The sequence below is a fragment of the Dendrobates tinctorius genome, unplaced genomic scaffold (assembly GCF_039654945.1).
Source record: "Dendrobates tinctorius isolate UK_male_01 unplaced genomic scaffold, ASM3965494v1 ptg000079l, whole genome shotgun sequence".
Lineage (NCBI taxonomy): Eukaryota > Metazoa > Chordata > Amphibia > Anura > Dendrobatidae > Dendrobates > Dendrobates tinctorius.
This window is the reverse complement of record NW_027361747.1, coordinates 1,164,681-1,178,468: the sequence shown is the minus strand read 5'-3', so window position 1 is coordinate 1,178,468 and position 13,788 is coordinate 1,164,681. Positions and strand designations below refer to the sequence as shown.

General features: G+C 40.9%; 1 protein-coding gene across 2 annotated transcripts in view; it reads left to right on the top strand.

The window, feature by feature from the left end:
* BEND4 (BEN domain containing 4) overlaps positions 1-13,788 on the top strand; it is a 173,428-nt gene that overhangs the window by 42,705 nt on the left and 116,935 nt on the right. For both annotated transcript variants that reach the window (XM_073583424.1, XM_073583425.1), the window contains exon 2: positions 10,601-11,167. In XM_073583424.1, coding sequence (XP_073439525.1) covers positions 10,601-11,167 — 567 coding nt within the window. The remainder of the gene's footprint in view (positions 1-10,600; positions 11,168-13,788) is intronic.

Genomic DNA, 13,788 nt, shown 5'->3' with positions numbered 1-13,788 from the left:
AAAAATAGAATTAAAATAAAAAAATATTGTTATTCTTACCTTCCGACGTCCCGCGCAGCCTTCCCGCCTCTCTCCACGCTCTCGTTCCCAGTAATCCTTTGCGAAAATGCCCACGATAGCGTCCGTTCTCGCGGGATTGCGATGTCTTGCGGTCATTCGCGCGACGTCATCGCGAATGACCGCGAGACGTCGTGATCCCGCGAGAACGTACGTCATCGCGGGCATTTTCGCAAAGGATTACTGGGAACGGCTACGCGGGACGTCGGAAGGTAAGAATAACACCTTTTTTTTTTTTCTTTACATTTTATCTTTTACTACTGAGGCTGCATAGGCGGCCTCAGTAGTAAAAAGTTGGTCACACTTGTCAAACACTATGTTTGACGAGTGTGACCAACCTGTCAATCAGTTCTCCAAGCGATGCTACAGATCGCTTGGAAAACGCTAGCATTTTGCAAGCTAATTACGCTTGCAAAATGCTAGTTTTTCCGCGGGAAAATCGCGGGAATTTAAAATGCGATTTTCCCGCGGAATAGAATTCCGGAATTCTCGCGGTAATTTCCGCGAGAGTTCCGATACGTGTGAACTTAGCCTTATTCTGTTCTCTAGATTTCCTTCTAAAGATCTTTTGATCTTTATTTTTGGAAAGCTTTATAATGGACATGCAGAATTTGTACTATAGAAATCTTGTCATATACAATTTCAAAAGCTATTGCAATATCTGGATTTCCGAGGTATACATGTCTAGAAGCGATAGAAAAAAAAGTCTACATGCCTATGAAAATCTCAGGTAAACAATGTATCCCCCCGGGGCCCCTAATGAATTTTGTAAATACCTTATGTTGCCTATACTGCCTGTGAGCGGCGCTATCCGTGGCCGCTCACAGGCAGCTCGTGACCCAGCACTGACGTAACGACAAGTGAGGCGTGACTCAGCGCTGGGTCCCCGCGGTGGCTGCTGGGTTGTGGGCGGGGTTACCCCCCCTACATCACACCCAGCATCCACCGCGCTTTCTCAATGAATGGGCGCGTGGTGGATGCCGGGTGTGACGCAGAGGGATAACCCCGCCCACAGCCTGGCAGCCAGCACGGAAGGAAGAAGAGGGACCCCCGGCTGCTGCCAGCGCTTGACGGGACATCAGCAGAAGCAAGAGCCGGCTGCAGCCGGGGGTCACGTGTTGCCTGTGAGCGGCCAGCGATACATTGGTGGGTTAATTTAATGTAGTGGACAACCCCTTTAATGTCACCTATAATCTGTGCAAATCCATTGAGAAAGAATATGAAAACATTTTAAGGGGGAAATAAAAATAATGTGGTTGCATAAGTGTGAACACGCTTTTATTACTGGAGATGTGGTTGCGTTCGGAATTAGTCGATCGCAGTTAAACTCATGTTAAATAGTAGTCAGTACACGGCTGCCATCATTTACAGTGATTCTAATTAACCCCCATATAAAGTTTAGCATTTCTAGTAGGATTTTCTTGACATTTTCTTAGTTGCATTTTACAGCTTACAACATGGCTAAGGGATTTCATAGTTGAAAGTTATTAGTCAGGAAAAGGGTACGAAAAAAAAGTCCAAGGCATTATATAAGCCACACAGAACGGTGAATATGGTCATCAAGAAGTGTCTTAAAGCCCCGTCACACACATGATGCATCAGCGATCTCGCCAGTGATCTCGCTGTGTGTGACATGCATCAGTGACCGGCTCCTCGCCGAGTATCGCTGATCATGCACGAATGTCCTGGGCCATTTTTTGATCATTAGAGCAACGATCAGCGATCTCCCAGCGCTGTAAGCAGACGCTGGGAGCTAGTATCTAAATATCGGGTAACTAAGCGCGCCGTCACTTAGTTACCCGCTGTGTACCTTAGATAACTTGTGCTCGAGCAGGGAGCTGGTAACCAAGGTACACAGCGGGTAACTGACACGCGTGCTTAGTTACCCGCTGTGCACCTTAGATACCAGCTCCCAGCACGCAGGTATCTAAGGTACACAGCGGGTAACTAAGTAACGTGCTCGCTTATCCCGTATCGTTGTCGGGATCGCTGGTGCATCGTTTAGTGTGACGGGGCCTTTATATTTGTCCCATGTGACATTACCTGAGACTGGACGTCCCTCAAACATTGATGAAAAGACAAGAAAAAAAATGATCTGGGAGGCTGCCAAGAGGTGAACAGCAACATTAAAGGAGCTGCAGGAATTTCTGTCAAGAATCAGTTGTATATTGCATGTGAAAACAATTTCCCGTATTCTTCCTATGTCTGACCTGTGAGTACGGTGGCAAGACTGAAGTCATTTTCTTACAATGAAAAGAATCCAAGCTTGGCTATGTTTTTTACCAAAACTTAAATCAAGTCTGCCAAAGACGTGAGAATAACCTATAATTATATTTGGTGTTTTCTTAAAATACATCACATGTACTTGGGAGATAAAGTTCAATTTTGGACGAGTTGAAGGGACTTTGAGTGGTCCATGGGTTAGGGGGGCACATAATACTTCTTATCTTGCCTAAGTTATCCAGGGGTCCCCAACCTGTATCCCACAAGATGTGTGGCTTGTGGTTATCTGCCAGCTTGATGCATTAGAAACCAGCTATGAAGAGGTCTCCAGATGTTGAATTTTATGAGTAGCCCCTCACATAAAAGAAGATCTGGATGTGCATATACTAACGGAGGGTGAGGGGGAAAGAAATAAATATAATAATCTAGAGATAGGAGGATGATGATAGGGATGTGGCTCCCTTATCCAACTGTTGTCCGGCGGGGCTAATGTCCGCCAACTTCTGTGCGCCATAAAGTCGACGTACTCACCGTCTCACTGTATACACTGTATTGGTGGTCGCTAAACTGCTGGGAGAGGCTTGCGCTCCATTTACTGTTTCATGTTCTGCAAAATGGATCCTTAATTGCTTGAGCAACATAAAACTTTGGTATAATGCAAATTAAATTGTCTAGTTCTGCACATCTAATTAACTGCTGTCTTTGTTGTTTAGTTTAGTCGGTAGCAGAAATATTATACAGGTATAAAAATACGTTGGTTAACATTGGCTCGGGCAATAATTACACATGTAATTACCATAGGTTTAAAGAGCGAAATGCTCGGCGCGTTAATTATTTGCAGGTAACCTATGATATCTGCATTTTATCTAATGGGTTCTGTTAATAGACCAGAAATTATAGGTGTTAGAGCTTTCCGTGCTTGTCTGTAGGTTACATAGAAAGTGATTCTAAAATTCATTATCTCCTACTTTTATATTTTATTTTCATACCGCAATTTTATGCCATAGAATTGGAGCACACTTGTAATATATCTTGTGGCATCTTGTGAATATCCATTTGCGTAACTTTGTCCTTTAACAAAATAAATCTGTATTGCTACTTGGAAACCGTCAACAAGTTGCCTAGCTTCTGTGGACAAATCTCTGTCTGTGATGGCCAGGCATATGTGCAGTGCCTTGAAAAAGTCTTCACACCCTGAGAACTTTTTCACATTTTTCCATGCCACAGCCACAAACTTAAATGTATTTTATTGATATTTTAAATGGATGTTATATGACATGTCAACACAAAGTAGCAATATGAAGTGTAAAGGAAAAAATAAATGGTTTTCTAATTATTTTAGAAACATAAATCTGAAAATTGTGGTGAGTATTTGAAATTCAGCCCCCCTGTAGTCTGATACCCCTAAATAGAATCCTGAGTGACCAATTGCCTCCAGAAGTCACATAATTTAGTAAATTGAGTCCACCTGTGAGTAATTTATTCTCAGTATAACTACAGCTGTTTTTGTGAAGGCCTCAGAGTTTTTTTTTGACAACATTACGGATCAAACAGCATAATGAAAATCAAGGAACACAACAGACAGGTCGGGGATAATGTAGTGCAGTAGAGAAAAGCTGGGTTAGGTTATAAAAAATAGCCCTAGTTCTGAACATCTCATGGAGCACTGTTCAATCCATCATCCAAAAATGGAGGAAATATATCGCTGCAAATATACAGTGGGGCAAAAAAGTATTTAGTCAGTCAGCAATAGTGCAAGTTCCACCACTTAAAAAGATGAGAGGCGTCTGTAATTTACATCATAGGTAGACCTCAACTATGGGAGACAAACTGAGAAAAAAAAATCCAGAAAATCACATTGTCTCTTTTTTTTTTCCTTTTATTTGCATATTATGGTGGAAAATAAGTATTTGGTCAGAAACAAGCAATCAAGATTTCTGGCTCTCACAGACCTGTAACTTCTTCTTTAAGAGTCTCCTCTTTCCTCCACTCATTACCTGTAGTAATGGCACCTGTTTAAACTTGTTATCAGTATAAAAAGACACCTGTGCACACCCTCAAACAGTCTGACTCCAAACTCCACTATGGTGAAGACCAAAGAGCTGTCAAAGGACACCAGAAACAAAATTGTAGCCCTGCACCAGGCTGGGAAGACTGAATCTGCAATAGCCAACCAGCTTGGAGTGAAGAAATCAACTGTGGGAGCAATAATTAGAAAATGGAAGACATACAAGACCACTGATAATCTCCCTCGATCTGGTGCTCCACGCAAAATCCCACCCCGTGGGGTCAGAATGATCACAAGAACGGTGAGCAAAAATCCCAGAACCACGCGGGGGGACCTAGTGAATGAACTGCAGAGAGCTGGGACCAATGTAACAAGGCCTACCATAAGTAACACACTACGCCACCATGGACTCAGATCCTGCAGTGCCAGACGTGTCCCACTGCTTAAGCCTGTACATGTCCGGGCCCATCTGAAGTTTGCTAGAGAGCATTTGGATGATCCAGAGGAGTTTTGGGAGAATGTCCTATGGTGTGATGAAACCAAACTGGAACTGTTTGGTAGAAACACAACTTGTCGTGTTTGGAGGAAAAAGAATACTGAGTTGCATCCATCAAACACCATACCTACTGTAAAGCATGGTGGTGGAAACATCATGCTTTGGGGCTGTTTCTCTGCAAAGGGGCCAGGACGACTGGTCCGGGTACATGAAAGAATGAATGGGGCCATGTATCGTGAGATTTTGAGTGCAAACCTACTTCCATCAGCAAGGGCATTGATGATGAAACGTGGCTGGGTCTTTCAACATGACAATGATCCAAAGCACACCGCCAGGGGAACGAAGGAGAGGCTTCGTAAGAAGCATTTCAAGGTCCTGGAGTGGCCTAGCCAGTCTCCAGATCTCAACCCTATAGAAAACCTTTGGAGGGAGTTGAAAGTCCGTGTTGCCAAGCGAAAAGCCAAAAACATCACTGCTCTAGAGGAGATCTGCATGGAGGAATGGGCCAACATACCAACAACAGTGTGTGGCAACCTTGTGAAGACTTACAGAAAACGTTTGACCTCTGTCATTGCCAACAAAGGATATATCACAAAGTATTGAGATGAAATTTTGTTTCTGACCAAATACTTATTTTCCACCATAATATGCAAATAAAATGAAAAAAAAACAGACAATGTGATTTTCTGGATTTTTTTTTCTCAGTTTGTCTCTCATAGTTGAGGTCTACCTATGATGTAAATTACAGACGCCTCTCATCTTTTTAAGTGGTGGAACTTGCACTATTGCTGACTGACTAAATACTTTTTTGCCCCACTGTACAAAGAAATGGCAGTCCACATAAAACTGACATCCCAAGCATGGAACACTAATTAGAGAATCAGCCAAGAGGCCCATGGTCACTCTGGAGGAGCTGCAGAGATCCACAGCTCAGGTGGGAGAATCTGTCCACAGGACAACTATTAGTTGTATACACCACAAATCTGACATTTAATGATAGAGTAGCAAAAAGAGAGCCATTTTTTAAAGGAAGCCATAAGAAGTTCTGTTTTCAGTTTGTTAAAGTTTCAACAAAGCTATTTGGGGTCTCCTTCCTGCATAAATACACTGGGAAATCTCTTTTCCGGAGCCAAAAATATTTTATCAAATAAAAGGCATCTGTCAGTAGGATAGTCCCTCCTAAGCCGTAAGTCAAAGGAAATAGAATAAAATGATACCATGATATCTGCACTAAAAATGTGAGACATGTAATAACTGACTGCTCTCCAGATCTATATGTCCCACAGTGGTAATGTCCCTTTTCATTTATAATAATCACTGGAGGCAGATTCTCAGGGTGATCTATATCCGACCCATAGATCTTAACAGTTGATTAAGATATAAGAAAAATATGGCTTTCTCTGGAATAAGACATCGGCTCACAGATCTCAAGGTATCATTTTATTCAGCTTCTTATGGTCTACATGTCCATAGAGACAGCTTAGGAGGGTGAATTCTATTGACAGATTCCCTTTATAGGAGGTTAGTTTAGGTTACATAGCAAATCAGGAAAGATGTATATCTTTGTACCGTGTTAGCCAGTAGATAGAAGAATATTTAGAATTGAGAGTCCTCAGTGGTTGATACCTTTTAATGGCTAACTGAAAAGATGGTAACACATTGCAAGCTTTCGAGACTACTCAGGTCTCTTCATCAGGCTAGAATAATACAAAATCTGAAGAATCACATATTTATACACAACACAGCACAGAAATAACGGCAATAGATAAGACAAGTGATGTGAAGCGGAATAGTCATTATGGGAGAGAGATAAACATAAATATTGGAGCAGTTCAAAGATAAGTGTGAAGGTTTTATTGCCCTCTGATTGCGGTCTGGTTCTGTGTTGTGATGACCCCAGAAGGTCTGAGGAGCAAATTCTTTAATTGATGTAAAAATACATAAATATTTATGCTTATCTCTCTCCCATAATGACTATTCCCCTTCATATCACTTGTCTTAGCTATTGCGTTATTTTTGTGCTGTCTTGTGTATAAGTATGTGACTCTTCAGATTTTGTATTAGTCTATGCCTGATGAAGAGACCTGAGTAGTCTCGAAAGCTTGCAATATGTTACCATCTTTTCAGTTAGCCATTAAAAGGTATCAACCACTGAGGACTCTCAATTCTGAATATAGCAAATCAGGTAATTTCCCAATATTAATTCCAAAATAAGTCTTTTATTACTGTTTAGAGCAATGGAAACTGTAGATGACTATAAGAAGTAAATTGTCACATAATATAGATTGCATGACACTCTGTCAAAATGAAGTTCTAAAAAGCAATGTTAATTTACTATAAATTGTGCAGTATTATGTGGAAAAAATATATATGTATATACAGGGTGGGCCATTTATATCGATACACCTAGATAAAATGGGAATTGTTGGTGATATCAACTTCCTGTTTGTGACACATTAGTATATGGGAGGGGGGAAACTTTTCAAGACGGGTGGTGACCATGGTGGCCATTTTGAAGTCGGTCATTTTGGATCCAACTTTATTTTTTCGTAATGGGAAGAGGGTCATGTGACACATCTTACTTATTGAGAATTTCACAAGAAAAACAATGGTGTGCTTGGTTTTAACGTAACTGTATTCTTTCATGAGTTATTTACAAGTTTATGACCACTTATAAAATGTTTTCAAAGTGCTGCCCATTGTGTTGGATTGTCAATGCAACCCTCTTCTCCCACTCTTGACACACTGATAGCAACACTGCAGAAGAAATGCTAGTCTAAGGGGGGCAGATTCCTTGTAGGAATGCTCGGACCTGACACCCATAATGTGGTGGTGCACTGCTTGCTGGAAAAACTCAGGGAACGTGCCATCTTCCTGGAAAGAGGATTGGTCGTCGTGGGCCAGTTGAATGGCCACCAAGGTCTCCCAATCTGACCCCTTAGACCTTTATCTTTGGGGTCATTTGAAGGCAAATGTCTATGCTGTGAAGATACCAGATGTGCAGCATCTGAAACAAGGCATACTGGAAGCCTGTTGAGTGTTTGTAAATCCTTTCTCTGGCTAGTGCTTTGTTAGAAATTCGTCAGAGCTCCTGGTTCTCTCGGTTGTCTCTGCTCTCCCTGTCCCTTCTATTAGAGTTAAAGATCAAAGCAAGGGAATGAGGTGGTAATATATAGAGGGGAGAAAGTATCTAGAGTCTCAGGGACGGCAGAGAAAGCAGGCTATAGAAAAGGATTAAATTGGAGTTTAATGAAAACAGCAGCCCCATGCATACACACAGATCTCATATCCAGCCTATATTACTGGGAGGGACACTCTTTGAGGAAAAACTGTAACTTGGATCAAGGTACAACCTGCTTATCAGGGAGTCTGAAAATTAATGAATGAAGATTGGTGTCTTAAACTTAATGCAATTTTATTAACCAAAAGTAGCCACTACCATATATAAAAGAATTGTTTCCATGTCAGTGTGTCCATAGCCTTTAAATTGACTACAGAACTAACACTACTATAATAATGATACCTGTAACACTGTCTTACATTTCTAATATCAAATATTTAAAAAAGATTGATGATAATAATAGTAGAGCGCTGTGATATTTGCCATTTACTGAGCTGTGCATTATTAAGGCGGGCGGCTCTTGCGCCTCTCCTACAGTTGCTACCTAACATAAATCAAACATTTGCAAATATCATAAAGGGGTGGAAGAATAAGAATGGATTTTCCAAGCATAAAACATGTTCCTTGCTCTGTCACTAACCTGCAAATACATTTTATGCTTACTCCTATTTTTGCTTGTAGAAGTATCAAAGGAAAAATCTTGAAGTAATGTACAGAATATGTAAAGTGTATGTTTTCCAATGCAGATTGTACAGAGAAAGCCTAGTGCAAAGGAAAGCAATTACTTCTGTGCAGTGCGTCTGGCAGATTTACATACAAAAGCTTTTACATGTAAATACGTCTCGAAGATAAATATATGTTACAGTCTCACTGAGGATATGGTGTTCAGCTCTTTGGGTTCAAACATGAATGAAGATATTGTTAAAACCTTAAGAAGTAAAAAAAAAAAAAAAAAAAAAAAAAGATTAACTAGGTTTTATGCTTATTTTCCTTCCTTACTTTGGGATGGAACATTGAGAGAGGTTTTCCTGGGCTCTCTGTTGCTCCCTGTTAAGTAATGAACGTTGCATGGCTTGTTCAAGAGAAAGGGTTAAAATGGCATTCTTATTATAACAGGATAGATGCTAACTGCTAGGTCATTGGAGATCTGACCCCCCACAGTCACCAGAAATGGGGTCCTGAGTGCACCATTCGAATGGACGTTTCCTGGTTCCCAATCTATGTACTTCATGCTTCAATGATGATATTCCAACAGAGATACGTCACTGCTATGGCTAATTACTAACTGTAGCTTGTCACTGCTGCAGTCAGTGATTGGCTGCAGTGCTCTCATACCCATGTCAGGGCATTGTTTCTGGAACAGGAAGTACAAGGACCATTGGTGGTCCTGGAAGCATCTGAGCTAGAGCTTTGGGGGATCAGTATGGTGAGTATGATTTAATTTTTTTTTTTATAGCATTCTAGAATTAAGCTAAAATCATCACTGGACGATCCTTTTAAAGACATGAATGAGACAGAAAATGAGGGCACCGACAAAACACATGGGTAGAGCCTTGAGATAAAGATATGAAACAAGCAGTGCAGTCACAGCCAAAAAAACCCAAAATATTAGTATTTTTAATAAGTGTAAATTGAATTAATTAATTAATCATAACCAGGACAAATATGGAAACCTCAGCCAGAATAGTTATACACATTTATGATGAACTATGGGGCCTATTCATTAAGAATTAAGGGCTCTCTGGAGTCAGTATGATGCTCCATATTCATTAAGAGTCTCACTCACCTTAATGAAGGCGTCACATCTTTTCAGTGGCGCACCCCTCACCAAACATGCAATTTCCAATCATAGACCGAGACTGGAATTGCATTTCTGGCATAAAGAGGCACTGGCACGTTTGATGACTTTCATGGACGGACCTAGCCATACCCCATCCCTCCCCGGTTCCTATTCAGCTCACGCCATTTTGATGGAACTGATTCAAACTGAAAACGCAAAAAGTTATGTTTTTGAATAACTCTTCGTTGCGCAAAATGCGTAAGCCTTTTCGAAGCATTTATGCAAGTTTTCAGGCATATCAGCTTTAAAGAATCAGCCCCTATGTCTTATAGGTGTGAATACGGCTGGTCAGGTTCTTCTAGGTCAATGTTTCTCAAGACTCATAAGTCACGTGCCCTCTATTCCAACATATGATGTCAAAGTTCCCCATTGCCATGCGTAACATGGTCATTGACCAGGTCTGGTATGTGAGGCTAATGTAATGTTGCTTACTCAACTTTACACATACAGTATATGTACTAAAATGTACAGCAAATTGATCTAAAGTGAGATTTGGGGTCCAAGTTTTTACTTATGTGGCACTTGATGACTAAAGTGTTATTTTTGATCATTCCTGTTCTTTCCTCTCCAATGTATTGAACATTTTTGAAAGAACTCAATTGGGGTTTTTTTGATGAAAGAGGATAAGATGTGGTACATTTAGACTTTCTTGCTTTTAATACATGTCATTGTTAATTATGCAAATCAATAGGAACATGAGCAATTACCTTTACATTGCAGTGAAAGCTTGTTTTTCCTGTCAGACTGAATAATGGGTAATTCTGTTCGTTAATGAGGGATTGGGCCCATGCAGTCTTTTTTATTCCTGATGCTTTTGTACTGTTTTTTGTTACTATTTTTGTTCTGTGTTTGCAGAGAGCCGAATGATTCTTGATGCCTTTGCCCAGCAGTGTAGCAGAGTACTCGGCCTGTTGAACTGTGGGGGGAAACTTTTGGACTCCAAGCCTTCTCAGTCTCTGGTGTCATGTGTGAAACAGGAAAATAATGGTTACAGTGAGAGGTCGGAGCAATGTCAATTTAGTAAAGCCTTTCACGGCCAATCGACCAACAAACCAGACGTAGAAATGCAGTACATACAAAAAAAGCAACAGACCTCAGCGTTTTTAAGGGTCTTCACAGATTCACTCCAAAACTACCTATTGGCCGGCAGCTTTCCTGCTCGTAATACCTCATCTTCTAGTGATTATGGTCACTTGACAGACATGGATGTTCTTTCCTCTTCTCCGGTACACACAGTGGGTGGATGGGCATCTCCTGCAACCTCGGAATCACATGGCCACCCGTCTTCGTCAACTCTTCCAGAAGAAGATGATGATGAAGACGAAGAAGGTTATTGTCCAAGGTGTCAGGAATTAGAACAAGAAGTTATCTGTCTACAGCAAGAGAATGAGGAACTCAGAAGGAAATTAGAAAGTATACCAGGTATTTTACAGTTTCATTATCTGTTGTTATCCGTCTTATGCTTATCCATCATTACGTAGAAATGTTGCCCAATATCAAGTCATGTCATCGACTGTCACAATGATAAGGTGGGAGCTTGCTTTGTACCAATTCCACTTTCAGGAAAGTAGGCCACAAATTGTGTAAAATATAGTCAGCAGGTACTCACCCTTTTAGTCTCTGTCACTACCCTAGCTAAGTAACTGAGCTCAGCGTCTCTGCCAATGTTGACGTCACGCGCCGCGGAGCTCAGGGTGGAAACTTGATTGGCTAGAACGGTGATGCGTGTTGTTGATGTGACTTCACCGTTGCAACCAAACCATTTGAGACTAGATCTTTATTTTAGGTATTTTACAGAGTTCAGGGTCTCTTTTCCTGAATGTGGACAAACCCTTTTACAAAATACTCAAATATATAAGTACATGTACCCTAGACGATGTAAGTGTTTGATCAGTTTGCAAGTTAAAGTAAAGACTTGACCATAATGGCGCTGTTATCCAGATTAAATAGATAGGTTTAGTGAAGAAATCCGCATGGTGGTTGTTCATTAATCAGCATTTGAAGTTTGGGTGTAATAAGCCTTCAGTGAATGAGGGAGGACTGTGGGTAAGGTCTTCAGCTCCTGCCTCGGACTCCCCACCAGCTTCTGGTGTCTGTATCTGCCTCTTCTTTGAAAATTTGTGCTGGCGTCATCCTCACAGCGAGCTGTGCTTGCACAGATTGATCTCCCGATGGTCTTCAATAAAATGGTGCCTGTTGCACTCATGCGCAAATTGAGATCTCAACTCACCATTGTGCAGAAGTTTCAACCTGTGCATGCTCCACCACTGGCGCCATTTTACTGAAGATAGCTGAAGTCAATCTGCGCATGCGTCGCCATTGGTGCCATTTTACTGAAGATAGCCGAGGTCAATCTGCGCATGGGATGCCACCGTCGCCATTTTATTGAAGACCAGTGGGAGATAAATCTGTGCAAGTGGCGCCTGAGGCAAGGATAGCACTTGGGAGAACTTTCAAACAGAAGGCAGATACAGACACCAAAGGCAGGTGGAATGGCTGGGCAGGAGACGAAGACCCTACACACAGTCCCACCACTCTGCATCAAAAGCTTATTACACCTAAACTTCAAATGCTGATTAAAGAATAACCAAGAAGGGGATTTCTTCAAAAACAGTAGCTATTTAATTTGTATAACAACACCTTTATGGTCATGCCTTTACTTCAACATGCAAAATCATGCTTTCAGGTTCTCTTTAAGAAGTCTGATCATTCATCTTAGATTTCGATATAAAGATTTCATGGAATAGTATTATTCAGCCTATGCATTTATGGATGGAGCTGTTATCCTGCAGCTTAGTGTGTCTGGCTGTCGACATTTGATTCCACAATTAATATCTCTGATATGTTATTAAGACTGTTATTCTCCTGTTACCTATGGATTTTCATTGTGTTGCTTTTCTCAGATGCTCAGGAAATTGATGAGTGGAACATTCTAGGTTTTATATTGAACTCTGATAGCACTGCAATGCTCTATTGATCATCACATGCATGAATCTCAAAAATTTGTCATGTCACCAGGGAAAAGTAGGGCACATCGACAGACATCTGTAATTCCATCAAATCACAATATACCAAACATTTTCATGTTCTCTGATCATGTGTTGTGTTCAAAATTGTGGATTGCAAATAACTTCCTTCCATTTTCATCGTCCTGCAGAACAAAATGCGCTGATAAATATTGCAAGTTTGTGTTGTTATTATTTTCAGTTTAAGAAAGATATAATGTGATTAAAGAGTTTTCCTATTTCAAGGTATTCCATTGAAAAAAATGCCAAGTAAGGGTGTGTACACACGGCATCTTTTTCAGGCAAATTCCATCCACAATTTGTATGTATTAGATTCCTCTTTTTTTCCCGATGTGGGCGCTGCTAGTAATACCAATTTGGATTGGTAATAGCTTTTTTATTTATTTTCTTTTTGCTCTTTATTTAATTTTCATTTATTTCACACATTGTTAACCACCTCATCACGCCCTATAAGGTCATTAAAGAACTTTGGGGGAATGAAATACTTTATATTTTTTATTTAATTTCCTCTGTAACTGTAGCTTGTATATTAATCCCAGTTACAGGGGAAATCCGGCCTTCTGGTTGCACTACAGAGCTTATATGGATCTGATATGACCCAGCAGCTCCTGCTTTCTCTACACCCACTGTCACGGGGTCCTACATCGGTATCACACAACCAACACAGCGAGAGATGAGTGAACAGTCCCAAGAAACTTTATTACATGCAAACCGAAAGGTCCATAAAACAATTCACCACACAGAGGATAACCTAGTCCAGGAACACGGATACAGTCCATTAACGGGATAAATGCCCCACAAGATGATAGTCACAATCCTTGGCTTAGAGATTAATATGGCAGTGCTGCACCAGATACTTCTCTGGATAGGGTTCCTCCAGCAGTATTTTTCAGGGTAATAGGGGTTTCTCCAAGTCTCTCTGGGATGCTGGCCTTAGCATCAGCATCCCACAAAAGATAAATCTTAGGCTACTTTCACACTTGCGTTTTCTTGCTGCGCGTTTTTTGCGCACACAAA